This window comes from Cervus canadensis, chromosome 11, assembly GCF_019320065.1.
Source record: "Cervus canadensis isolate Bull #8, Minnesota chromosome 11, ASM1932006v1, whole genome shotgun sequence".
Lineage (NCBI taxonomy): Eukaryota > Metazoa > Chordata > Mammalia > Artiodactyla > Cervidae > Cervus > Cervus canadensis.
The window spans coordinates 53,067,024-53,092,542 of NC_057396.1; the positions used below are offsets into that span (position 1 = coordinate 53,067,024).

Consider the following 25,519-nt stretch of genomic DNA (forward strand, 5'->3'; position numbering starts at 1 on the left):
CAATGATACCACCAAAAAAAAAACTTGCAGGCCAATATCACTGATGAACATAGATGCAAAATCCTCATCAAAATATAAGCAAACCAAATCCAGCTACACATTGAAAGGATCATGCACCAAGATCAACTAAGATTATCCCAGAGATGCAAGAATTTTTCAATAACTACAAATAGTGTTAACATTAACAAATTGAAAACTAACAACCATATTATCATCTTAACAGATGCAGAAAAATCATTTGATAAAGTTCAACATTCATTTATGATAAAAAAAAAAATTCTCTAGAAAATGTGCTTAGAAGGAACCTACCTCAACATACTAAAGGTCATATATGATAAACCCACAACTAACATCATACTCAACAGTGAAAAGCTGAAAGCATTTCCTCTAAGATTAGGAACAAGATAAGAATGACCACTCTTGTCACTTATTCAACAGAGTTTTGGAAGTCCTAGCCATAGTAATCAGAGAAGAAAAAGAAATGAATCCAAACTGGAAAAGAAGTAGTAAAGCTGTCACTGCAGATGACACAAGACTACACCTAGAAAACTCTAAAGATGCTACCAGAAAACTACTAGAGCTCGGCAAGGAATTCAGCAAAGTTGCAGAATACAAAATTAATACACAGAAATCACTTGAATTTCTATACACTAACAATGAACTATCAGAAAGAAAAATTCAGGAAGCAGTCCCATTTACCATCCCATTAAAAAGAAATAAAATACCTTAGAGTATTACAACAATCTCTAACACCATATACAAAAATAAACTCAAAATGGATTAAAGACCTAAATATAAGACTGGATACTATAAAACTCTTAGAGGAAAAGAAAGGCAGAACACTTACTGACATAAACTGCAGCAAGCTTTTTTTCAATCCACCTCCTAGAATAATGAAGATAAAAACAAAAAGAAACAAAAAGCACCTAATTAAACTTAAAAACTTTTGCACAGCAAAGGAAATCATGAACAACAAAAAACCACACAGAATGAGAGAAAATATTTGTAAGCAAATTGACCAACACGGGATTAATTGCCAAAATATATAAACAGCTCATGTAGCTCAATAACAAAAACTAAATTTATAAACCAATCAAAAAATGAGTGGAAGATCTCAATAGCATTTCTCCAAAAAAGACATACAGAAAGCTAAAAAAGCACATAAAAAGATATTCAACATCACTAATTATTACAGAAATGCAAAATCAAAGCTACAATGAGGTATCACCTAATACCAGTCAGAATGGCCATCATCAACAGGCTGAAGCATCATCAATAAACACTGGAGAGGGTGTGGAGAAAAGGAAACCCTCCTACTCTGTTGGTGGAAGTGTAAATTGGTACAACTACTATCACAAAGAGAATGGAGGTATCTTAAAAAACTAAAAAAAAAAAAAAAAAAACTAAAAATATAATCACGTGACCTACCAATCCGATTGTTAGGCATATAATCAGAGAAAACCATACTTTACAAAGATACTTGCACCCAATATTCACTGCAGCACTATTTACAATAGCCAAGACACGGAAGCAACCTAAATGTCCATTGACAAATGGTGCTGCTGCTGCTGCTAAGTCACTTCAGTCGTGTCTGACTCTGTGCGGCCCCATAGATGGCAGCCTACCAGGCTCCCCCATCCCTGGGATTCTCCAGGCAAGAACACTGGAGTGGGTTGCCATTTCCTTCTCCAATGCATGAAAGTGAAAAGTGAAAGTGAAGTCACTCAGTCGTGTCCAACTCTTAGCGATCCCATGGACTGCAGCCCACCAGGCTCCTCTGTCCATGGGATTTTCCATGCAAGAGTACTGGAGTGGAGTGCCATTGCTTTCTCCACCATTGACAAATGAATGGATAAAAAAAGAGGTAGTACATATACACGATGGGATATTACTCAGCTACATAAAAGAGTGAAATAATGCCATTTGAAGCAATATGGATGAACCTAGAGATTATCATTCCAAGTGAAGCAAGTTAGACTGAGAAAGAAATATATGATATCACTTATATGTGGAATCTAATAAAAAAGATGATACAAATGGACTTATTTACAAAACAGAAACAGAGTCACAGTCTTTTGAAAACAAACTTACGGTTACCAAAGGGGAAAGAATAGGGGGAGGGATAAATTAGGAGACTGGGGTTAACAGTCTCCTAATTTATATACACGCTAGAATATTCAAAATAGCTATCAACAAGCACCTACTGTATAGCACAGGGAAATTTACCCAAAACTGTGTAATAATTTATATGGGAAAGAATCAGAAAGAGAACGGATATAAAGTATAACTAAACCACTTTGCTGTACACTTGAAACTAACACAACGTTGTAAATCAACTATACCCCATAAAAAACAAAGTTTAAAAATTAAGGATCATACACCATAATCAAGTAATACTTTTCCCAGCTATCCAAGGACTTTCGAATATCCACAAATCAATTTGATACACCCCACTAACAAATTAAATGATAAAAGCTTTATGATCATCTCAGTAGATGAAGAAAAATCTTCCGATTAAATAAAACATCCTTTAAAAAAAAAAAAACCTCTCTAGAAACTGGGCATGGAGGGAACATACCTTCAACATAATAAAGGCCATGTATGGCAAACCCTTTCATCAAGAGCCTCTTGATGAAAGTGAAAGGGGAGAGTGAAAAAGTTGGCTTAAAACTCAACATTCAAAAAACAAAGATGGCAGCATCCAGGCCCATCACTTCATGGCAAATAGATGGGGAAACAATGGAAACAGTGACAGACTTTATTTCTGGGGGCTTCAAAATCACTGCAGATGGTGACTGCACCTGTGAAATTAAAAGACGCTTGCTCCCTGGAAGAAAAGCTATGACCAACCTACACAGCATATTAAAAAGCAGAGACATTACTTTGCCAACAAAGGTCCATTGAGTCAAAGCTATGGTTTTTCCAGTAGTCATGTATGGATGTGAGAGTTGGACTATAAAGAAAGCTGAATGTCAAAGAATTGATGCTTTCAAATTGTGGTGTTGGTGAAGACTCTCGAGAGTCCCCTGAACTCCCTGCAAGGAGATCCAACCAGTCCATCCTAAAGGAAATCAGTCCTGAATATTCACTGGAAGGACTGATGCTGACGCTGAAACTCCAATACTTTGGCCACCTGATTGGAAGAACTGACTTACTGGAAAAGACCCTGATGCTGGGAAAAAATGAAGGAGGGGACAACAGAGGATGAGATGGTTGGACAGCATCACTGACTCAATGGAGATGAGTTTGAGCAAGCTCTGGGAGTTGGTGATGGACAGGGAAGCCTGGCATGCTGCAGTACATGGGGTCACACAGCGTTGGACACGACTGAGTGACAGAATTGAGCTGAATGACAAACCCACAGTTAACATCATACAAAATGGTGAAGATCAGGAAGAAAACAAGGATGTCCATTCTTGCCACTTTTACTCAACACAGTTTGGAAGTCCTTGACATAGTAATAAGACAAGAAAATGAAAGAGAAAAAAGGGGCAGGGGATTTGAATTGGAAAGGAAGACATAAACTGTCACTGCTAATGACAAGATACTATACATAGAAAACCCTAAAGATGCTATTATACCAGAAAACCACTAGAGCTCAATGAATTCAGTAAAGTTGTGGACACAAAATTATTATACAAAAATCTGTTGCATGTCTATACACAAACAAGGAATTATCAGAAAGTGGAATTAAGGAAACAATCTCACTTTCCATCACATCAGAAAGAATAAAATACCTAGGAATAAGCCTACCTAAGGAAGCAAAAGACCTGTATTCTGAAAAGTATAAGACATTGATCAAAGATACTAAAATGACACAAACATATTGAAAGATATACTGTGTTCTTTGATTGCAAGAATCAGTATTGTTAAAATCACCATATTACCTTACAGAATCTAAAGATTCAATGCAATCCCCATCTAATTACCAGTGGCATTTTTCAAAGAACAACAACAACAAAATTAAATTTATATGAAAATACTAAAGGCCCTGAATAGCCAAAACAATCTTGAGAAAACAGAACAGAGCTCGAGGAATGTGCTCCCTGATTTCTGACTATACTACAAAGCCACAGCAATCAAAACAGTACTGCACTGCGGCAGAAACAGACTCAGATCCACAGAACAGGAGAGACTGAGGAATAAACCAAAATACCTAGGGTCAATTAATGTATGACACAAGAGGCAAGAATACACAATGAAGAAGACATTCCTTCAATAAGTGCTACTGGGAAAACTGGATAGCTATCTGTAGATAAATAAAATTAGACCATTCTCTGATACGATATACAAAAATTAACTCAAAATGGATTAAAGACCTAAATGTAAAGCAAGATACTATAAAAACTCTTAGAGAAAAATGTAGGTAGAACACTCTTTGATATAAATTGCAGCAATATGTTTTTAGATCCATCTTTTACAGTAATGGAAATACTAAGCAAAATGTAGTAATAAGCAAAAGCAATTGTTTAAACTTAAAACCTTTTGTACATCAAAGGAAATCACAAACAAAATGAAAAGACAACCCACAGAATGAGAGAAAATATTTGCACCTGATACAACCAATAAGGGATTCATTTCAAAAATATATACAAAGCTCATACAGCTTAATATAAAACAAAAAGAAATAACCAAATCAAAATATGGGCAGAAAATCTAAACAGACATTCTCCAAAGATATACAGATGGCCAGCAGGTACATGAAAAGATGCTCAAAATCATTAATTATAGAAAAATGAAAATCAAAACAACAATAACATATAACCTCACACTGATCAGAATGGCCATCATCAAAAAGACTACAGATAATAGATGCTAGAGAAGATGTGGAGAAAAAGGAGAGAATAGAATAGAGAGAGAGAGAATAGAGAGGAGAATAGAATTGTTGGGGAGAATAGAATTGGCGTCCCCACTATGGAGAACAGTATGGAGGTTCCTTAATTAAAAATCCAGTTGCCCGCAATTCCGCTCCTGGGTATATATCCAGAAAAGATGGAAACTCAAATCTGAAAAGATAACGCATCCCAATGTTCACAGCAGCACTATTTACAACAGCCAAGACATGGAAGCAACCTAAATTGTTCATCAACAGATGAGTGGAAAAAGAAGATGTGGGATGTGTGTGTGTGTGTACACACACCAAGGGGGTATTACTCAGCAATTAAAAATAAATGAAATAATGCTATCTGTAGCAACATGGATGGACCTAGAGATTCACTAAGTGAAGACAGACAGACTGAGAAAGACAAATATCATATGATACCACTTATAGGCAGAATCTTGAAAAATGATACAAATGAATGTATTGGTCTGGTTAAAAGGTTTATTCAGGTTTTCCATAAAATGTTATGGAAAAAACCAAATGAAATTTTTTGGCCAAAACAATATTTACAAAACAGAAATACACAGAAAACAAATCCATAGTTACCAAACGGAAAGCAGGGGGAGGGAAAGATGTGAAGTTTAATTTTAATAGATACACACTACTATATACAAAACACATTAACTGCAAGGATTTACTATATAACAGAGGCAATTATAATCAGTAGCTTATAATAACCTAAAGGCAAAATGCTTGTCTGAGGAGGCCTTACAAATAGCTGAGAAAAGAAGAAAAGCTAAAGGCAAAGGAGAAAGGGAAAGATACAAGCATTTGAATGCAGCATTCCAAAGAATAGCCAAGAGAGATAAATAAGAAAGTCTTCCTCAGTGATCAGTGCAAAGAAATAGAGGAAAACAACAGAATGGGAAAGACTGGAGATATCTTCAAGAAAATTAGAGACATGAAGGGAACATTTCATGCAAAGATGGGCTCAATAAAGAACAGAAATGGTATGGACCTAACAGAAGCAGAAGATATTAAGAGGAGGTGGCAAGAATACACAGAAGAACTATACATAAAAGATCTTCACGACCAAGATAACCACAATGGTATCACTCACCTAGAGCCAGACATCCTGGAATGCAAAGTCAAATGGGCCTTAGGAAAGCATCACTATGAACAAAGCTAGTGGAGGTGATGGAATTCCATTTGAGCTATTTCAAATCCTAACAGATGATGCTGTGAAAGTGCTGCATTCAATATGCCAGCAAATTTGGAAAACTCAGCAGTGGCCACAAGACTGGAAAAGGTCAGTTTCTATCCCAATTCCAAAGAAAGGCAGTGCCAAAGAATGTTCAAACTACTGCACAATTGCACTCATCTCACACGCTAGTCAAGTAATGCTCAAAATTCTCCAAGACAGGCTTCAACAGTTTGTGAACTATGAACTTCCAGACGTTCAAGCTGGATTTAGAAAAGGCAGAGGAACCAGAGATCAAATTACCAACATCTGCCGGATCATCGAAAAAGCAAGAGAGTTCCAGAAAAACATCTATTTCTGCTTTACTGACTACACCAAAGTTTTTGACTGTGTGGAATACAACAAACTGTGGAAAATTCTTAAAGAGATGGGAATACCAGACCACCTGATCTGTCTCCTGAGAAATCTGTATGCAGGTCAAAAAGCAACAGGTAGAACATGGAACAACAGACTGGTTCCAAATCGGGAAAGGAGTACATCAAGGCTGTATATTGTCACCCAGTTGATTTAACTTATACGCAGAGTACATCTTGAGAAATGCTGGGCTGGATGAAGCACAAGCTGGAATCAAGATTGCTGGGAGAAATATCAATAACCTCAGATATGCAGATGACACCATCCTTATGGCAGAAAGTGAAGAAGAACTAAAGAGCCTCTTGAGAAAGTGAAAGAGGAAAGTGAAAAAGTTGGCTTAAAGCTCAACATTCAGAAAACTAAGATCATGGCATCCAGTCCCATCACTTCATGGCAAAGAGATGGGGAAGCAATGGAAACAGTGATAGACTTTATTTTCTCGGGCTCCAAAATCACTGTAGATGATGACTGCAGCCATGAAATTAAAAGATGCTTGCTCCTTGGAAGAAAAGCTATGACCGACCTAGACAGCGTATTGAAAGCAGAGACATTACTTTGCCAACAAAGTTCCGTCTAGTCAAAGCTATGGTTTTTCCAGTAGTCATGTATGGATGTGAGAGTTGGACTATAAAGAAAGCTGAGCACTGAAGAACTGATGCTTCTGAACTGTGGTATTGCAGAAGACTCTTGAGAATCCCTTGGACTGCAAGGAGATCAAACAAGTCCATCCTAAAGGAAATCAATCCTGAAGATTCATTGGAAGGGCTGATGTTGAAGCTGAAACTCCAATACTTTGGCTATCTGATGCAAAGAAATAACTCACTGGAAAAGACCCTGATGCTGGGAAAGAATGAAGGTGGGAGGAGAAGGGGGTTACAGAGGATGAGATGGTTGGATGGCATCACCAACTCAATGGACATGAGTTTGAGTAAGCTCCAGGAGTTGGTGATGGACAGGGAAGCCTGGCGTGCTGCAGTCCATGGGGTCACACAGAGTTGGACACGACTGAGCGACAGACTGAAAACAGAAAAGAATCTAAAAATGTATATATGTATATGTGTGTGTGTGTGTGTGTGTGTGTAAAGAGAGGCTTCCCAGGTGGCTCAGTGGTGAAGAATCCACCTGCCAATGCAGGAGATGCAGGAGACATGGGTTTGATCCTTGGGTCAGGAAGATACTCTGCAGGAGGAAATGGCAACTCACTCCAGTATTCTTGTCTGAAAAATCCCGTGGACAGAAGGGCCTGGCATGTTACAGCCCATGGGGTCACAGAGTCAAATACCACTGAGCAACTGAGCACACATGCATGCATATATATATAAACTGAATCAGCTTGTTATATATCTGAAACTAACACAACACTGTAAATCAACTATATTTCAATTTAAAAGATGGAAAAAAAGACTGTGACTAGCAATGATATCAACAACAATACCAATAAAATCACCAGCAATCCTTACACTTTGTCTCATTTAATCTTCTAAAAAACTGTGACCGGGTAGTATTATTTTATCCTTACTCTAAAGATGAGGAAATTGAAGTGTAAAAGTTTAAATAAGCCTATCTGACATCAAACCATTAGGTTTTTCTCAAGTCCTAGCCCTTCTAAGTAGAAACAAGTACTACAGTGTACTTTTCCAGGAATAAATTTGTATTTAGAATACAAAGTATACTGCAGTAGGGAAAAAGCAGAATGTATTGGTTTCTACAATTATGTCAAGAGCCTGGCTAGAAAGCCATCATAGAAAGAACTAGTTTCAAAACTGAAATGGAAAATTTACTCCAAAAAGATCATGGAGGGCAAAGCTTTAAATCCAAGGATTTTTACAGCAATAGGGATACTAATAGGTTAGTTGTTGTTTTTATCACTGTGTTTTTATTTTGCGACCCCATGGGCCGTAGCCCACCAGGTTCTTTTGTCCATGGGATTTCCCAGGCAATAATTCTGGAGTGGGTATTGCCATTTCCTTCTCTAGGGGATCTTCCCAACCTAGGAATCGAACCCATGTCTCCTGCATTGGCAGGTGGATGAGCCACCAGGGCGCCCCTAATAGATGAGACTAAACTTAAACACACAACAATAGCAAACAGGTTAATTATGTTCTATTATACATATGATACATTTTAAATATATTTTAGTAATCAGCCATTTAAAAATGATATGAAAATATTTAATGATATAGAAACATATTAATAATGTAATAGGCAGAAAAAAAACAAGTTACAAAAGAGTGATCCTATTTACTAAAAACAAGATATATCCCTCACCATGCGCATCTACCTGGTTTCTGTGTTTGGACGGAGAGAATTCAGATAACCTAGATACTGGAGGATTTCAAACTACCCAAATCTATTTGGCTGCTAGGTTCTAAAGAGCAAACAGTAAGAGTTGAAAGAATGACGGATTCATGTGAAAATGTATTTTTTTGAGTTTGGAGAGGGAGAGTTCAGAGAGAATTAAAAATAGAAAAATGTCCAGAAGCGAGGCAGAGAGGTAAAGAGAAACTAAGAAAACCTGAAAGCCCCTCACACTTCCTTCTCCCAGCACAAATCACTCTGGGGCACAAGCTCTGAATCGTATAGGGTAGACTTCCTGCCTCTACCTCAGTTTTTAGTTCTCTCCTCTCTTAAAAATTTTACCTAATATATGAGGCTGACGGTACCTTAGTTAAACATACATATGGTAACTCTCTGTACGAATATACATTTGCACATATGTTTTAAAAAAATTTACAGAGAAGAAAATCTGGAAGGCTACACGCCATACTACTAACATTAGTTGTTTTCAGGGAACGAGGTTGATTTTAATTTTCCAAATTATGCTTAGCTGTATTTTCCAAATGTTCTTATAATCTGCAACACGTATCATTTCCCCAGTAAGCTATAAATATGGATATAGCAAACTGATACCAAAATATGCTAAAACTTTGTGGTGAGGGATAATAACATCCTGATAATAACATTCTGATTTTGACAGCAGCTCAACTTTGTGAGCCTGTGGATTAAATAGAAAGAAGACTGTCTAGTTTTACCTCTAGAGCCTTCTGTTGCAGACGGTCACGTTCTACTTTTTCTTTGCCAACAAACCACACTTCCCACGGTGTCAGGCTGCTTTCTGGTAAGTGCACCTGCTTCTGTTCTTCTTGGTTATCTTCGGATCCAACCGTACTATTACAAAAGAGAGGATACTATAGACCCTGCACTCAAAGCTCTTTTACTTAGCAGTCAAAATGATTTAGCTGCACAATAAAAGTAGAATTCCATGATACACTGACAATACTGTGATTTTTATATGTAAATATACACTTAAGAAACTAAAAACAAAAGAGCCCATTGTTTAAATTAGTTTATCCTTTAGACAGCCTCTGAACTCTCTCATCTTCTAAAATCACACTCCGTCCATTTGCCTCAATTACAGTCATTTTTTTCATTCTTAAACATCTTATGCCTGGACAACTAATTACAACACATGATCCTAACCAAATCCTGGTACAGACTTTTCCCTTTTCCTCCCTTAAGTCGTTCACAAGGAAAGAACACATATCTACACAGTGAGGATGGTAATGCCAATGTGGTAACAATTACGGTTTTGGTGTGAAGGGTGGACAGAGCTCTTTATACCCTCAATTTTTCTGTAAGTTTGAAGTTGTTTTGAAATAAAAAGGTACATAAAATATATGGCCTTGTGTTCTTTAATGGTTTGGTGGACTCCTTTTTGCCAGTTCTCAGACAAAATGGCCACGATTTCCCCAAAGTTGTCAGTCTCTCTCTTCTGGGTACATGGAAAAGTAACCATTCACTCAAGCTCAACAGCAAGGGGAAAGGGAAGTACTTGTGAGTACAGATATACATAAAGAACACAAGGCCTTGGCCAGGTACAAGACCCCCATAGGCAAAGTTGAACCATGAGTGCCCATGGAAAGATAGGTTGTTCAGGACATGAGGCAGCTAGAGAAAGACTGGGTTATTATAGATTCAGCCCCTCTTTGTCTCTTTAACATTCCTGCTTCAGGCAACCAACTGCTTCCCCTACGGCATGCTCAGCTTTTTCTGCCTTGTAACTTCCATTTACTTGTTGGTGGTGGTGGTTTTTTCCCCTATTTTTCCATTCATTCACGCAATTATGGAATTTGTGTTCTAGTGGGAATGGAACACTGTTGGTATGTTGTTTACATCCTATATATCTTTGTCTGGCAGAACACTACCTCATCCTCCCATGGCTTCATTGGTCATGAAGGTGCTGATGAGGCCCACTCAAAGGCATTTCAGGCTAGATCTTACTCCTGAGCTCCAAACTTGTATTTTCTACCATTGGATAGATGGCTTCACTTAAATATCAAACTCAATCAATACAAAACAAATCTAGTCATTTACCACTCACTCACTACCCTCCTCCTATAATCCTACCTCAGAGAAGAGTATCAACACTCACCCAGTTAGCCAAGCCGGAAACACAGATCTTTGACTCCTGCTCCCCAACCACATTTGGCACCGCTCCCTCCCACACCTATACAATTCAGTTTAGTTGCTCAGTCGTGTCCGACTCCTTGCGACCCCATGGACTGTGGCACACCTGGCTTCCCTGTCCATCACCAACAACCAGAACTTGCTCTAACTCATGTCCACTGAGTCGGTGATGCCATCCAACCATCTCATCCTCTGTCATCCCCTTCTCCTCCTGCCTTCAATCTTTCCCAGCATCAGGGTCTTTTCTAATGAGTCAGTTCTTCCAATCAGGTGGCCAGGAGTTTCGGCGTCAGAATCAGTCCTTCCAATGAACATTCAGGACTGATTTTCTTTAGGATGGACTGGTTGGATCTCCTTGCAGTCAAGGGTCTCTCAAGAGTCTTTTCCAACACCACAGTTCAAAAGCATCAATTCTTTGGCGTTCAGCTTTCTTTATAGTCCAACTCCTGCATCCATACATGACTACTGGAAAAAACCATAGCTTTGACTAGACGGACCTTTGCTGGTAAAGTAATGTCTCTGCTTTTTAATATGCTGTCTAGGTTGGTCATAGCTTTTCTTCCAAGGAGAAGAAAGATGTTTATCTTTTAATTTCATGGCTGCAGTCACCATCTGCAGTGATTCTGGAGCCCAAGAAAATAAAGTCTGTCACTGTTTTCATCGTTTTCCCATCTATTTGCCATGAAGTGATGGGACCAGATGCCATGATCTTAGTTTTCTGAATGTTGAGTTTTAAGCCAGCCTTTCACTCTCCTCTTTCACTTTCAAGAGGCGCTTTAGCTTTTCTTCCCTTTCTGCCATAAGGTGGTGTCATCTGTGTATTTGACGTTATTGATATTTCTACCAGCAATCTTGATTCCAGCTTGTGCTGCTTCCAGCCCAGTGTTTCTCATGATGCACTCTGCATATAAGTTAAATAAGGAGGGTGACAATATACAGCCTTGCCATACTCCTTTCCCTATTTGGAACTAGTCTGTTGGTCCATGTCCAGTTCTAACTGTTGCTTCTTGACCTGCATACAGATTTCTCAGGAGGCCCCAACTATCAGGGCCCCAACCAAAGGTAAGAGGTAGAGAGGTGGAATAAGGAAATGTTCTAAACACTTCTCTTTCCTGAAAAGAGGTGATTGATTTTCTGAAGCATTTGAGAACAATCACCACATCTATCTCTTCTCTAGGAAGTGGGAAATAAACACTCCTTCAGCAGGCATTTAGTGAACACCTCACAGGCATCTGACACTTCCCACACACAGGCCTGACAACGCCTGCATTTTTTCCAGACCACGTCCTACCTATTGCTTTGAATCAGAGGGGATGAACTATGATAAGGAAGGCAGCTAGAGCCCTGGGGTGTTACCAGTTCATTTGGGCTTTGGCTGAGGTTTCACATAAATACAACTAGCTCAAAAAAAAAAAAGAAAGAAAGAAAGAAAAAATACAACTAGCTCCTCCCGTGGTGAGCTCCATTTGGTCAGGGCTTTGGCTCTCGAAAGCTAATGCAAGGTCTCAGCAGCTGAGTTGTGGATGGCCTCTGGATAGCCATCATTCCCTGGGTTGCTCAACTGTCTACATAGCTTAGTCCTGCTGATTAAGCTCAGGAGTTATTTCCCAAAACCTTAAAATATATTTTAAAAATCACTGGGACCAGGAATTCCCTGTTGGTCCAGGGGCTAAAGCTATACTCCCAACGTAGGGGACCCAGGTTCAATCTCTGGTCAGGGAACTATATCCCACATGCTGCAACTAAGATCAAAGATCCTTTGTGCCACAACAAAGACCCAGGGCAGCCAAATAAATAATAAATATCTTCATAAAAATTACTGGGACCAACTCAGTCCTGAAGAATCTGTACAAAGGCCCACATGAAAAAGGACTCCTTTGAAACTGTTTCTTATTGCTACAAACTGTGTGGACAAGTGGCTTGCTTGCTTACTGTTACTGATCTCCATTCCTACCAATGTACTTACTATTACTCTCCTTCTTAAGAGACTCACTGTTACAACTGTGTACGTGAGTCATTTCATATGGCTTCATATTCAATTTACTCACCCCAGGCATGCATGCCTTACAGCAACAGAGGCTAAATGGTTGCCTACACATAAAGCATGGGTTCTCTGGTCTGTGTTTCTTAGATCTCCTGTATAGTGCCTTGTGCAGCCTGACAATCAGAACCTTGTAAATGCTTTCTGAAGTTGACATAATGAGTCTACCTCCAAATGCACCTGCATCACCAAGCCTCTCTCAGAAAAAGATATTCCTGAAAGGATAGGCCCTTTGCTCATATTTCTTCCCAACAATAGGCATGTAGCATAGGCAAGAGAAAACATGATCAGTATACCCTGGTACTAGGCCCAGCTCCTCTAACGACTAGGTGGAAGCCTTCGAATTAGACTTTTTATTTGTCTTCTGAGCCACAGTTTTGTTATCTGTAAAATGAATGGCTTGACCTAGGCTTTAATTCCAAGAGAGTAGAGACCACGCCTGTCTTATTTATAGGCCCTTACCTGGTGGCTCACACACTAAAGAATCTGCCTGCAATGTGGAAGACCTGGGTTCGATCCCTGGGAAGATCTCCTGGACGAGAGCATGGCAACCCACTCCAGGATTCTTGCCTGGAGAATCCCCATGGCTAGAGGAGCCTGGTGGGCTACAGTCCATGGGGTCGCAAAGAGTGGGAGATGACTGAGAGACTAAGTATGTATGGCACAAACTAAATGTTTGCTGAAAGAACTGTAGAAATAAATTAAGATGACTTTAATAATCCCTTTGATTCTAGCATTCAATGGCTTCTACTCTTAGTAACTGTTAAGAGCAGCCCTGACATTGTCTCTGTATGCTTAAGTCATTGCTAACCTCAAAGCTTCAGCTTTTAATCTATGACATAAAAAGTATACTGCTTACTACAACCTACTTCACTGACAACCAGACTTTTTTCATACTCGCTACAGGTACTACTAAGATGCAGTAAACCACATGTGGGTGTTAAAGATTTGAACAAGAGTTCTAGTGTCCCCACTTTGACTTTTGAGTCTTCATAAAATGCCTGAAACTGTACCAATTTCGTGTGTTTAGTGCTCGCTGCTTGTGTGTTTAGGTGTATTTCTCTGGGGAGGAAGATTGTAGCAACCATCACACACTCAGGAAAAGGGACTAAGAACGATGGAAAAATCTGTAGTCATGAGTAAGAACCGGCCCAAGACTCTGGGCCAAAAGGAGCAGCACCTGCGGCTGCAAGTGCCCGCGCTGCCTTTTGAGAGGGAAGACAGGAGGGTATCTGGTCGCCAGACGAAGGTACTTAGTGGGGTCTAAGGAATCTTGAGGGGCCTGTATCTCGGATTTACCTGGTGCACCCCTGTAACTCCACTCCTCTCAGGCTCTCCACCTTGGCCTCTGAGTCATAAGCATCTTCGTCCACATCTTCCTCCTCCTCCCCGTCACCATCGTCGTGGTCAAACGGGAAGCTCTGGTGGCCGAGGGGAGACAACAGCGATAGGGTGGAATTGCTGCAGCTCAGCGGTGGCGACAGCGAGCATACCTCCACCGCCTCCAGGCCCGGCCCCCGGGGGCCTGCCATGAGAACAGAGAAGCCCGAGGAGGGCCGAGACCCGGACCTGCAGTCGGCCATGAAACGGGGTTCGAGAAGGGGAGAAGCAAGCCCCCACCGCCCTGCGGCCCACATCTGGCCCGCCAAGTTCAAACCGGCGGAGCGGCGGCCGGGACGTGCTCTCCCAGAAGGCCTTGCGCGCGCCGGCGCGGCCAATCCGGGAGGGCGCGGACTTCGCGTTGCCATGGCGACGCGTGGAGGCCTCCTGGGCTTTGTCCTGGCCTGCAGAGGGTGGCTTCCTGCTCCCGGCAGTCTTTTGGGTGCCCTCCCTCCTTCCCAGCCTGGATCTGCGCTGCTTCTTGTGAATTAACCTCGCGCTCGGCTCTCGCTCGCAGACGAGGTCCCCCCTCCCGGCTCACAGCCAGGAGGGCCCGTCCGTTGTTTGCTGTGGTTCGTTTGGTACAGAAAATGTGCTGTTACTGAATAAGGCAGATTCTTTAAAGGGGAAAGTGGCAGAAGCCAAAACTACCCCCATATCATTACAAGGTCAGGATTAACAGGGATTGGTCACGATTTCTCTCAGCACATGGCCACACACGGCTGTATTTTAGGAAAAGGGGTGGGGGGCGAAATTTATCCAAGTTTACAAGTGTATCTAAAGATACACTTCTGGTACAGTTTCTCATTGTTTTTGGTCATACCTCGTCTGCCTAGCATCACCTCGTCTTCCTGGCATCTTACAGGAACTTGCTTATTCAGGTGAATATATATAAACATATATATGTTTAAGTCCTTGCTTATACAGGGCCTCTCTGAAGCATCTAGTGTACTGGGGTCTGTAAGCACTGGAGATATAAAAAATAAAAGCCCTGCAGTCCTTACTCTTTCCTAGTGAAGAGTCATACCTTTAAAATATCATGTGATATGTATGCTATGAGGAATGAAAAAAATTTGTGGGACTTAGGAGCACTCTCCTCTCAGGGACTGAGGGTGGGGATGAAGGTAGTAAGGGAGAGGTAATAGACACTAAAGCTAGTTGCTTTATTCATGCTAATAAACGGGCTTTGTCCAGGTCATAATGCATATTGCTAGTGGAAATATCACACAATGAAAACAGACAGTGGCTAAAACAGCACACAAGATTTGTCATTGACCAAGGAGTGATACAAAATCTTTGATGACATTTAGATCTGCAAAAATTGACACCAAAGAATTATATACAGTAGAAATAATAGTAACCGAGGGCGATTTATAGTTAATAAAATATGATATGGTTAAAACTATTTAAATAGAATGTAAACTTTGTTAAAATTTTCAGTAAAAATAATGAAAATGGAAGAAAATGAGCAATTTAAATGAGTGATGAAATTGATGGAGGAAAAATGGCTTGAGTTTTCATTCTCTTACCTAATTATTCAATAGTGTCATGGCTGGTTAAAACCTTTTAGGTGAGGATCTTTGGAATTAATAAATTAATTGATTGATGCAAAACAGCATCACCCTGGGTCACTTTAGGGCTTCATAAGGCAGTAAACTTGAGAAGCTGTTCCCAACAAACATCACCCCATATTACGGAAGCATTGTAGGAAAACAAGTTTCAGTATGAAGGACCTGGATTTGAATCTGTGGTTTTTCTCTTATTTGCTAGGTTTCCCTCAGTAAGTTTCCTTGGAGAAGGAAATAGCTACCTACTCCCATATTCTTGCCTGGGAAATCCCAGGATAGAGGAGCCTGGTGGGCTACAGTCTATAGTGTCACAGAGAGTTGGCCACAACTGAGCGACTAACACACAACATCACCTAAATAAGCTGTTTGGCCTTCCCAAGTCCTTACTCACTCCTCTGTAAAATAGGGAAATTCTGTAATCTGTTTCCCAGTTATATCATCTTATTAATTCTCAAAACTTCTAGCGCAGGATCAGACAAGAGAAAATGGTCAATGGTAACTTGTGTCATATAAGCTCCAAAAGTTTCCCAGTCTAACCTTTTACTATGGGAATCTAAAATGTTTTAAACAAATTATGCCCTTTCCTGGATGCCTCAGAATCATTCAATTCATGACCAAGTATTGCATTATGTTGTAACAACTCTGGAACTATGAGGCAAAGAGCCACTAGTGTTGGTGCTTGAACATAATCAAACCCTGTGTTCTTGTTTCTTACAGTGCCTTTTCATTACTGGGACTGAGAAACCATAATCAAGTTTGGTAGAATTATATAAAATGTATAAATAAGGTCAAAAGAAGGCCTCTCCCTTAAGTTTCAGGATGTTGACTTAGTTACTTCTCTCCTCAGTTATTTATATATTTATTTTCACTTTCATGGTATATTGGGTATAATTTCTGTTTTTTTGATTGGCATTGTAATCTTGTGTAAGTGAAAAGAGAAACCTTTGCTTGAAAATCTGTTACAAAAGTAACATTATTACCAGTGAGTCCTAAGGCAATATATTATACCTCTTAAAAAAATGTAGCCCTAGACATATTGAAACATTTTCAGATGAAACAAAATGTCTAGGATTTGCTTCAGTGTAATCCAAGGGGCAGAGGGATTCCAGAAGATGAGTGAATGGGATGAAGAAGAAATGACATTTACCACGTGCTCTTGACAACTGCCAAAGTTGGATGATGGGTATGGGCAGTGAGAGCCAAGAGCGTAGGAGGAGGGGTAATTACAGTATTACTTTTGGTTATGGAAATTCCAAATATATACTGAAGTTTAAAACAAAAACAAAACAAACAAAAACAAAAAAATTAAGGGGAACTGGGTGCTGGTTTGGGCTCTAATTTGCTGTATGTGTCAGGTATTCACTTAAATTTCATTAGGCCGTCTATTTTCCCATCTGTAAAATGAGGGCTTGATGTTTATGAATACTGAGTTAGTTCTAAGCACAACAGCCCCTCTTTATCCACGGGGGTCCCAAACTCCCAGTGGATGCCCGAAACTGCAGATAGTACCAAACCCTACAAATACCATGTTTTTTCCTGCAGTTTTTTTTTTAAATAAACTTTTTTTTTTTTTGTATTGGGGGACAGCCAGTTAGCAATGTTGTGATAGTTTCAGGTGAACACTGAAGGGACTCAGCCATACATATACATGGATCCATTCTTCCTCAAACTCCCCTCCTATCCAGCATGCCACATAACATCAAGCAGAGTTCCCTGTGCTATAGAGTAGGTCTTTATTGGTTATCCATTTTAAATATAGCAGTTTTATTTATTAGTTAGGCACCGTAAGAGAATATCCATATTACCAGCATCACTATTCTCGTGCTTTGGGGCCATTACTTGGACACAAGCGCTGAGAGTCAGAGATGGCTACTAAGTGACTAACGGACTGCAAACCCTGGACAAGGGATGATTCGTTTCAGAACAGAACAGTGCGAGATTTCATCACACTACTCAGAAGGGCACACAATTTAAAACTTATGAGTTTATTTCTAGAACTTTCCATTTTAATTTTCCATTTTTGGACCACAGTTGACTATGGGCAATTAAAACTATGGAAAATGAAACCTTGGATAAGATAAGAAAGGGAGGACTGTTGCATTTTGGCAATTGACTGTATCTGGAATATGCTTTTTTTAAAAAAAAAAATCATTTGCTTTTAAATAACATCTAATTGAAGGTATCCTCTTAAATTTCATAGTTTGTTTTCCATGAGTATTGTTCAGACTTAAGATACAATAAAACCTTACTTCTAAATTTCAGCAGTGTTCTTCCAACATTTCTTCTAGAACGCTTAAAAATATTTTACTTCAATTTGCTTAGTTTAACACTAAAACAAATTCATTAATATACTTAGTTATAAATTAAGGCAAAATAGATTGCTTTCCAGAAAGTTTAATGATTCAACACACTGCATACAATATTTCCTATCATACATATAACAGTTTACCACATATTTTAAATATCTGCTATTCTATTATTTAAATGAATGCAATGAAAGTATTCAGCAACATGACTTTTGAAGAAAAAAACTTTTAGCTAGATTTTTTTTACCAAGTTATGATTTAATATTTATCAGATGTGTAAATATACAAACATGATGGCAATTTAAAAAACTTGTGAATAGTTGGCCTTACAAAATTACAACACACTGTAAATAAATCCCTCCCACATTTTATACAAACTACATGATTTTGATATACAAAGATTCTGTTTTTATTACACTGACAATGTACAACCAAGAGTATTTACAATGCAAAAAGTATATAAACCACAATTTAACATTCTGCTACTGGCAGCCACTATAGTTTAGGAGGTAGCTTTAATTAAACAAAATGAACAGAAGCCACATTTCCCAACTTGTGTTCTAAAAATAATTTACATAAGATAAAAATTCATTATATGCACATTATATACAGTTTAATTATTAAACTGCAATCTAGCTTAATGTTTTTTAGTATCTCATCAACAACTAATATGGCAGTGGATTTGCTATGATTTAGCATACTGTTCAAAAAATGTATTGGACATTTATAATGTTAAGACTCCATATAATCAAACGTCCATAGATGACTATCAAGTAGAATTTTTAATTTTTAAAGACATAGGCCTAAGCTTTATGTCTTTTTTTTTTCCTTAGTGACATATTTATCTTGTCTCACAAGAACAGTTTCAGAGCTGTTGCACAGGCTCTTGTAAATCAAAGGAAGGGAAAATATATGGTAGCTTCCAGGTAAGAGCATAGGTTCAGGAGAATCCAGCTCACTAAGAAATAAAGGTAAGTGCTTTGGGTCATAATTCCTCCTGATTTCTTCCACCTTAGTAAAACCAGTTGCCACAATTTACTTTCTGTACAATTCAAGCTACAGGTAGATCACATACCAACTGAACTGGAAAATACTGATAGAGCCAATGATATTAGGAAGAGTTTTATCCACAAGAACATTATACGGAGTCATCAAATCCCTAAGATACTTTTAAAATCCTCTGTTAGTAGTTTAGCCAAATCTACGAAAATCACACAGCAATGAGCCCTTTACTTTTTTCTAATAGTATGATCACAAAGCAACTGAAGAAAAAATTACTGTGATGGAAACAAAGCAATGCACAATGACTGAAGACAAATGTGTTCAGTTACTCTTTTAAAAATCTAACAGTTGTTAATATTGTTTTAAAAACATCTTCAGGTTTTAGATTTAAATCTCTTACACAAAATTGATGATTCTATTATGTCAGAGATGGATTAGAAAAATGCAAGAATTTAGTGCCTACATCCACTCTCACAGTCCTGTCTGGGAAACAATCCCCCCCACCCCCTTTTTTTTTTGGCCCTGCAGTAAGTTGTCCTGAGATTAATGATGAAACATTAGGTAAAATTAGCAAGCCTTGTTCTTCAATTATATAAAATCACCGTTTAAAATATTCTTAAAAAATATTAACAGCTGTTCTCTATCTTGTGCTTAATTCAGAAACAGGTATAAATTTGCTCCTTATGGATCAGAAAAACCCAACGTTATATTGCTACGATATACATAAAATCGTTTTCAAGTTAACTGTTTGTTTCAAATAGGCTACACATTGTTTGGACACTGCATTCTGCCATCAATCGGTAGTTCAGGCACTTGTCCTTCGCAAAGGTCTGGTTGAAGAAATAACCTGCCACCTTTCTCCTCCCTCCAAGTGACACCAGGCAGTGATCACTGAAGTGCTTCCCAGATGAGAGATCAGACTAGGGTTCATGCTTATAAACACCGTGATTTTGCTTCATGGGAGAAACAGTTACAAACACATGGATTCAGTCTTTAACTCTTGGGAGATTGTAGGCATAGCGCACCAAAGGGAATCCTCGACTCTGATAGAAGCAGGCTCGTCCGCAAGCCTGAACCTGGTCAGAACTGTCGGAAACAAAGGAATCTTCTTCATCCGCATAATCAGAGTGGGCGGACTGCGTGCCACAGTCGGACCAATAGCCGTCTGGCCTTTGGCAAGAACCCACCGTCAAGGCAGGACAGCTGTGTGATTTTATTAAGTGTTTGCAGGACACGGGCTTTGTCAACAGGAAGGCTTCGCAGCAGTCACACACAGTCAGGTTGCCCTGCAGATGTGAATACACGCTGCAGTCGTAGTAGAAATCCTGCTCCACGCAACCAGCCTGGCTGCTGATGGAAACCGAAGCCGATCCGCTTTTCTTGGTAACATGGCGCTTCAGTAACTTCCAGTCTTCTTTAAACTTTGGGTTGAAGAAGACATAGAGGACTGGATTCAGGCAAGCAGGCAATGGGAAAAATATCAGAGTAACAGACTTCATTATTTCGGGGCTGATCGAGATGGCAGTGATCAATGGCGCGAACGAGAAAAACGCCACGGGGCAGAAAAAGATGCAGTTGGTGAAGATGAGCCAAGCGACATGCTTAATCATGCTAGAGTGTGAGTTCTCAGAAAGGTCTTCTTTTTCCAAGTTGCAGTAGAGTTTAGTGTAGATAATGGCCATTAATAAAAATGCTAGTGAGTTTAACAGCACTAAAGTTACGGTAAACCCTAACGATGGGGTTTCTCCGGTGGGAAATGGCAAGCACAGAGGGGATGCGGAATACTCCCCTCTATGGAAAAGGGGGAAACAGCCTGCCACTGCGGCCCCCAGAAAAGCCAAAAGGGCAGCAATCCGGAACTGTTTGAGGTGATTGCTTTTCCCATTTTTCATCATATCTTTTGCAGATAAGCTTCTTTCGACAGCGGCTAACATTAATAAAAATATGGCACTTTCTGAGGAGAAAACAGCAAGAAACCCAGCTATTTTGCAACCACTGCCTATCTCCCACCAAATGCCAAATTCGGCAAATCGGCCCCAGGACACAGCATCCAGAAAAGTTAAGATTCCGGTATAAGCTCCCATGAATAAGTTAGACACAGAAATCAGGCCTATGAACAATTTGGAGGAAGGCACTGATGTACAAGATGCAAATGTTGTTAAAATGACAAGCAGGTTGAAAAACAATGCAACCAAGAAAATGAACCACACAGTAAGACGGATCATCCAACTTCCCAGCAAGTATTCGCAGGGCTTAAAAGCACCTAAAATCAAAGAGAGAAAAGACAGTTTATAAAAGACTATCTTCCATAAGATATGGCTTGAGAAACTATTAACAGAATAATTAATCTAGTACCAAAGTGAATTGACCCAAACTGAACAGATTATCATTTCTTAGGCATCTAATCATTGGACTAGGCTATTTAAAATTTTATTTTAATATGTCACCTTAATATATATTTATTTCTTTTATTAACTACTTGGCAAAGTCATACAGTGATATTTAAAGAAAATTTTTCACTTTTTCTCATACTGAAGTTAATATACATAGCACAGTGACTAGTATGTGAAAGTTACTTCATATGGGGCTTAGAATCAGATAAACGAGGGTTTGAGTTTAGGGTTTATAACTTGCCGCCTTTAAGAGGGCAGCTTAAACCTCTATAAATTTCATTTTCCCTCTTATGGATAATAACACCTATTTCATAGCATTGTGTAGCTTAAGTAAAATTACACACACAAGGTAACAGGCTACTGGGTACATAGTTGGAATTAAAAAAATGTTAGGTCCTTATCTTCTTTCTTCCTAGTTCCTAATATACTTTATACTAATTATATATGATATGTATATGTAACATATATTTTATACACATTTCTTACAGCCTTCAAAGGCAATCTGATGAAGCAGGCTAAGACAAATAGAATTATTCCCATTTTTCATGCAGAGATTTCAAAGTGTTTGGTAGACCTGACAGAGGTCATTGAACAAAATAGTACAGTGAGAGCTAAATTACATTGATGTTAACAAATCATGTAAAACTATGTCCAATAACACCCTGTATCACTTAAACGAGAACTGCAAGAAGTAATTTAGTAGCTGAGTTGCATGTTCTAGCAACTGACTTTGGCATGCTAGTTATGTCCCAAATGACAACTGTTTCATTTAAAGGTTAGTAAAGAAAAACAAAATGTTGTCCACAGAGCACAAGAAAATGTGTTTGATACATCTGTAAAGCATCTTTATCACCAATAGTCACAGACCTAACAAGCCAGAGCTCCACTATTTATATCGATTTGACTGAAGAAACTTACAAAAAAAAATTCTTTTCTAGTTAATTTATTTCCCCCTCAGGGAAGTGTGAAGAGGACGCTTTCACCTTTACCTCTGAATCTGAACTCATCCTTCTACAAGGAACAAGGAGTAGCTCACATCACCCGGGAGAAGAGGACACCCTTTAGAAAGTGTTTGAATAGTGGGTGGAATTACTTTCCCTCAAAGGCCTGGGAAGTCGGTTCCACTCCTCTGTCTTGGAAACCCGCTGCCTCCTCCAGTTTTAAAAGAAGGTCCCTGCTCTCCTCACTTCCTGCTTCTGTGTCAGCACATGGCTGTCTCTGTGTTACTACATCGGAGTGGAGTTGGGGAAATAGGTTTGCCATTCACTCCTACCGCTACCTGGGGAGATGAGCTCAGAGCAACTTTCCTCCTGGCTGACCCCCAAAGTTTAAAATCCGAGAGAAAGAAATGGAATCTCTGCATATTCAGGTCTAGACTCCCCTTTAATAAAGACTTTCCATTCCTAAAAAAAAAAAACACTTCCCATTCCTTAAGTCCAATACAAAAACTCCAGCAAACAAGTGAGTGAACTACAGCCCTGGACTTGTAACAATCAATTACCTTTTATAGATTTTATAAATGATTCTGGTCAACCCCATTCACTTATCTGATTGCTATAAACTTATTCTCTACACCAGGAATTGTGCTAAGTATTAAAGGAACACATACACAGCCTCTGAAGAAGCTCACAGTAGTAATCATTAAAGAATCCATAATACTTATGATTCTGAGTTACAAAATTAATGTTCAGAACATCCTGTGTGATTAAACAGGAATCTACTTCATAGCACACAACTTAGCCATTAAAAATTTTTTTAACAGTAAAATTATAAATCCATCTTCTCTGGTAGATTAGGCAGGGCATCACAGTCATGACCTAATACTAAATTGTGGTGTCAGTTTAGTAACTCTCCCAAGTCTACTAAAGTTCAGTGAAATAAAATAGAAAAGTAGACAAGGTTGCATTTAAAAAATAAAAGGGTAACACTGAAAGTCTTTATAGACCAGTAACTTCTAGAACTATCCCAGGGTTAAGGTTGCATGAAGAAAGTACCTCTCCATCCTCAATGTGTGTAACCCCCATCGGGGAAGCTTGTTAACACGAAGATTCTGAGTCACTGGGTCTGGCCCAAGATTCTGCAAGAGATGCCTAAGCTCCTGGTATACAGACCACAGGTGAACCAGGTCTTATGAAATCATCTGGTCCTACTCCTATTACAGAAATCACATTTATCCCCAGAAGTTCTAGATACATTTGCCTAATGTTCGTTTAAGGCAAGAAACTGTGCTTACCTGTCGAGGGTGTGCAGTGGATAATGACTTGACTGTGCTCCTCATTTTCAGCACTGCTGGTGACACCTGCCACATCACTGAGACCTGAGCATATAATACAAACGGTTCAATTCAAGCTGCAGTCAGATTAAAAGAGTAAAACACTTTTCTGGCAGTGTTTTCTGTTGTGCGTGATTTAAGTTCAGTGTGCACCACACTTAATAACATATTAAAGATGTCAGGAACACAGTACACAAAAGCCATTTTTTCTCCACAGATTTCATATTGATCCTTCACAAACTGATTACAATTACACAGACTTTGACTAATGCCGTAAAGAGTGTTCTGTTTTTAAAAGTTCATGCACTTGCCTTTATCCTTTGAGCCACTGTGGTCTTGCAGGCTGTTATCTTCTGTGTTTGAATGTGCATAAGAGTCACAACCCCAAAATGCACAGCACTGATAAGCATATGGTACAGATAAAGACCTGGAAAAAAATGGCAAAATCTATACTGAAATACCAACTTCACAGACATGCTTTTGTTTTGTGAAAAGTAAATACTTTAAACTGGTCCTTATCCTCTCTGGACTTAGTTTCCTCATTTGTTAAAAACAAAGGCTCTAGTATCAGGGGACACCATGAGTTTCTCCAATTAGATAAGGTATGCTTTGAAAAACTGAATTTGAATCAAGCCATCTTTAAAGCTTAATAGCAATACTGCAATTTAAAGAAAAATCTTATCAGACTCCTTTTATAAATGAATTAACCACACCCAATGTATCATATGAAACTGGTAGTTTCATTTAAAATTAATGTTCCAGGTCATTTGTGACTTTACACCATTAAGCGAATTCACATTCTCATATAAGTATAATGAAAATATTTATTCTCTTCTCCCATGATAATATTCCCATGCGCTCTCCCTACTATATCTAAGGAGGTCCCCCGCTCTGTCTCTATGAAGTATTATCACATTGTATCAGTTTTCTGTAGGCTCACTAGTGGTTTCTGCTATCTTGTTGCAAATGATAAATCCCATTATACATAAAACCATTCTATAGAGCTATATTATCTCCTTGACAGCATCACAGGCTGCAGTTCATGTTCTCAACAGCAATGAGAGGATTGAGGTTGAAAATCTGGGAACCACAGCAAGAAAAAAAACAAAACAAAACAGGATACTCTATAATCTGAAGGCCTACCAATCCTTCCAGAAAAAAGAAAAATAAGAAAAACACACCTGAGATTAACAAAGTCTTTTGCTGCCAAGGCTTCTTTCAGCTTGAAGTTGCCCACAAGTTTCAGTTGATTTAGCCCATTTAGGCCTTCCGTTGGAAATGAAGTTAATTCATTGAAACTTACATCTCTAAAATGTGAATAAGACTTCAAATTAACTCCTATAACACAAGTCTGTACATGTATTAACATCATAAATATTAGAGCTTTAAGGAAGTTTAGGTGAGGAAAAACCATTTCAGAAGCTGTCACTACATCATAGCAGGTTAGCCTTTATACAAAGGAAAACAACAGAAAGACAATTTGGGAAGGCAATGCTAACACACAAGTTTCTGTAGACTGTTCACTACTTTCATGATATTGTTGCATGAAACTTACAAGTTCGTTATTGACCCAAGCTTGGCGAAAGCTCTGTCATCAATTTCATGGATCAGGTTTCTACTAAGATCTCTGCAATTACAAAAATAAATTGTTAA

General features: G+C 39.0%; 2 protein-coding genes across 2 annotated transcripts in view; both read right to left on the reverse strand.

Annotated features, from left to right (window-relative positions):
- CCDC34 (coiled-coil domain containing 34) overlaps nt 1-14,629 on the reverse strand; it is a 43,012-nt gene extending 28,383 nt beyond the window's left edge. Inside the window, exons 1-2 of the mRNA XM_043482379.1 lie at nt 14,245-14,629; nt 9,470-9,605 (exon numbers count right to left, since the gene is read on the reverse strand). Of these exons, the coding sequence (XP_043338314.1) occupies nt 9,470-9,605; nt 14,245-14,582 (474 nt within the window). The 5' untranslated portion in view covers nt 14,583-14,629. The remainder of the gene's footprint in view (nt 1-9,469; nt 9,606-14,244) is intronic.
- A 3,807-nt stretch (nt 14,630-18,436) lies between these two features.
- The window catches only part of LGR4 (leucine rich repeat containing G protein-coupled receptor 4), a 100,434-nt gene continuing 93,351 nt past the window's right edge, over nt 18,437-25,519 (reverse strand). The window contains exons 14-18 of the mRNA XM_043481155.1: nt 25,422-25,493; nt 25,048-25,173; nt 24,178-24,293; nt 23,828-23,911; nt 18,437-21,464 (exon numbers count right to left, since the gene is read on the reverse strand). Coding sequence (XP_043337090.1) covers nt 20,188-21,464; nt 23,828-23,911; nt 24,178-24,293; nt 25,048-25,173; nt 25,422-25,493 — 1,675 coding nt within the window. The 3' untranslated portion in view covers nt 18,437-20,187. The remainder of the gene's footprint in view (nt 21,465-23,827; nt 23,912-24,177; nt 24,294-25,047; nt 25,174-25,421; nt 25,494-25,519) is intronic.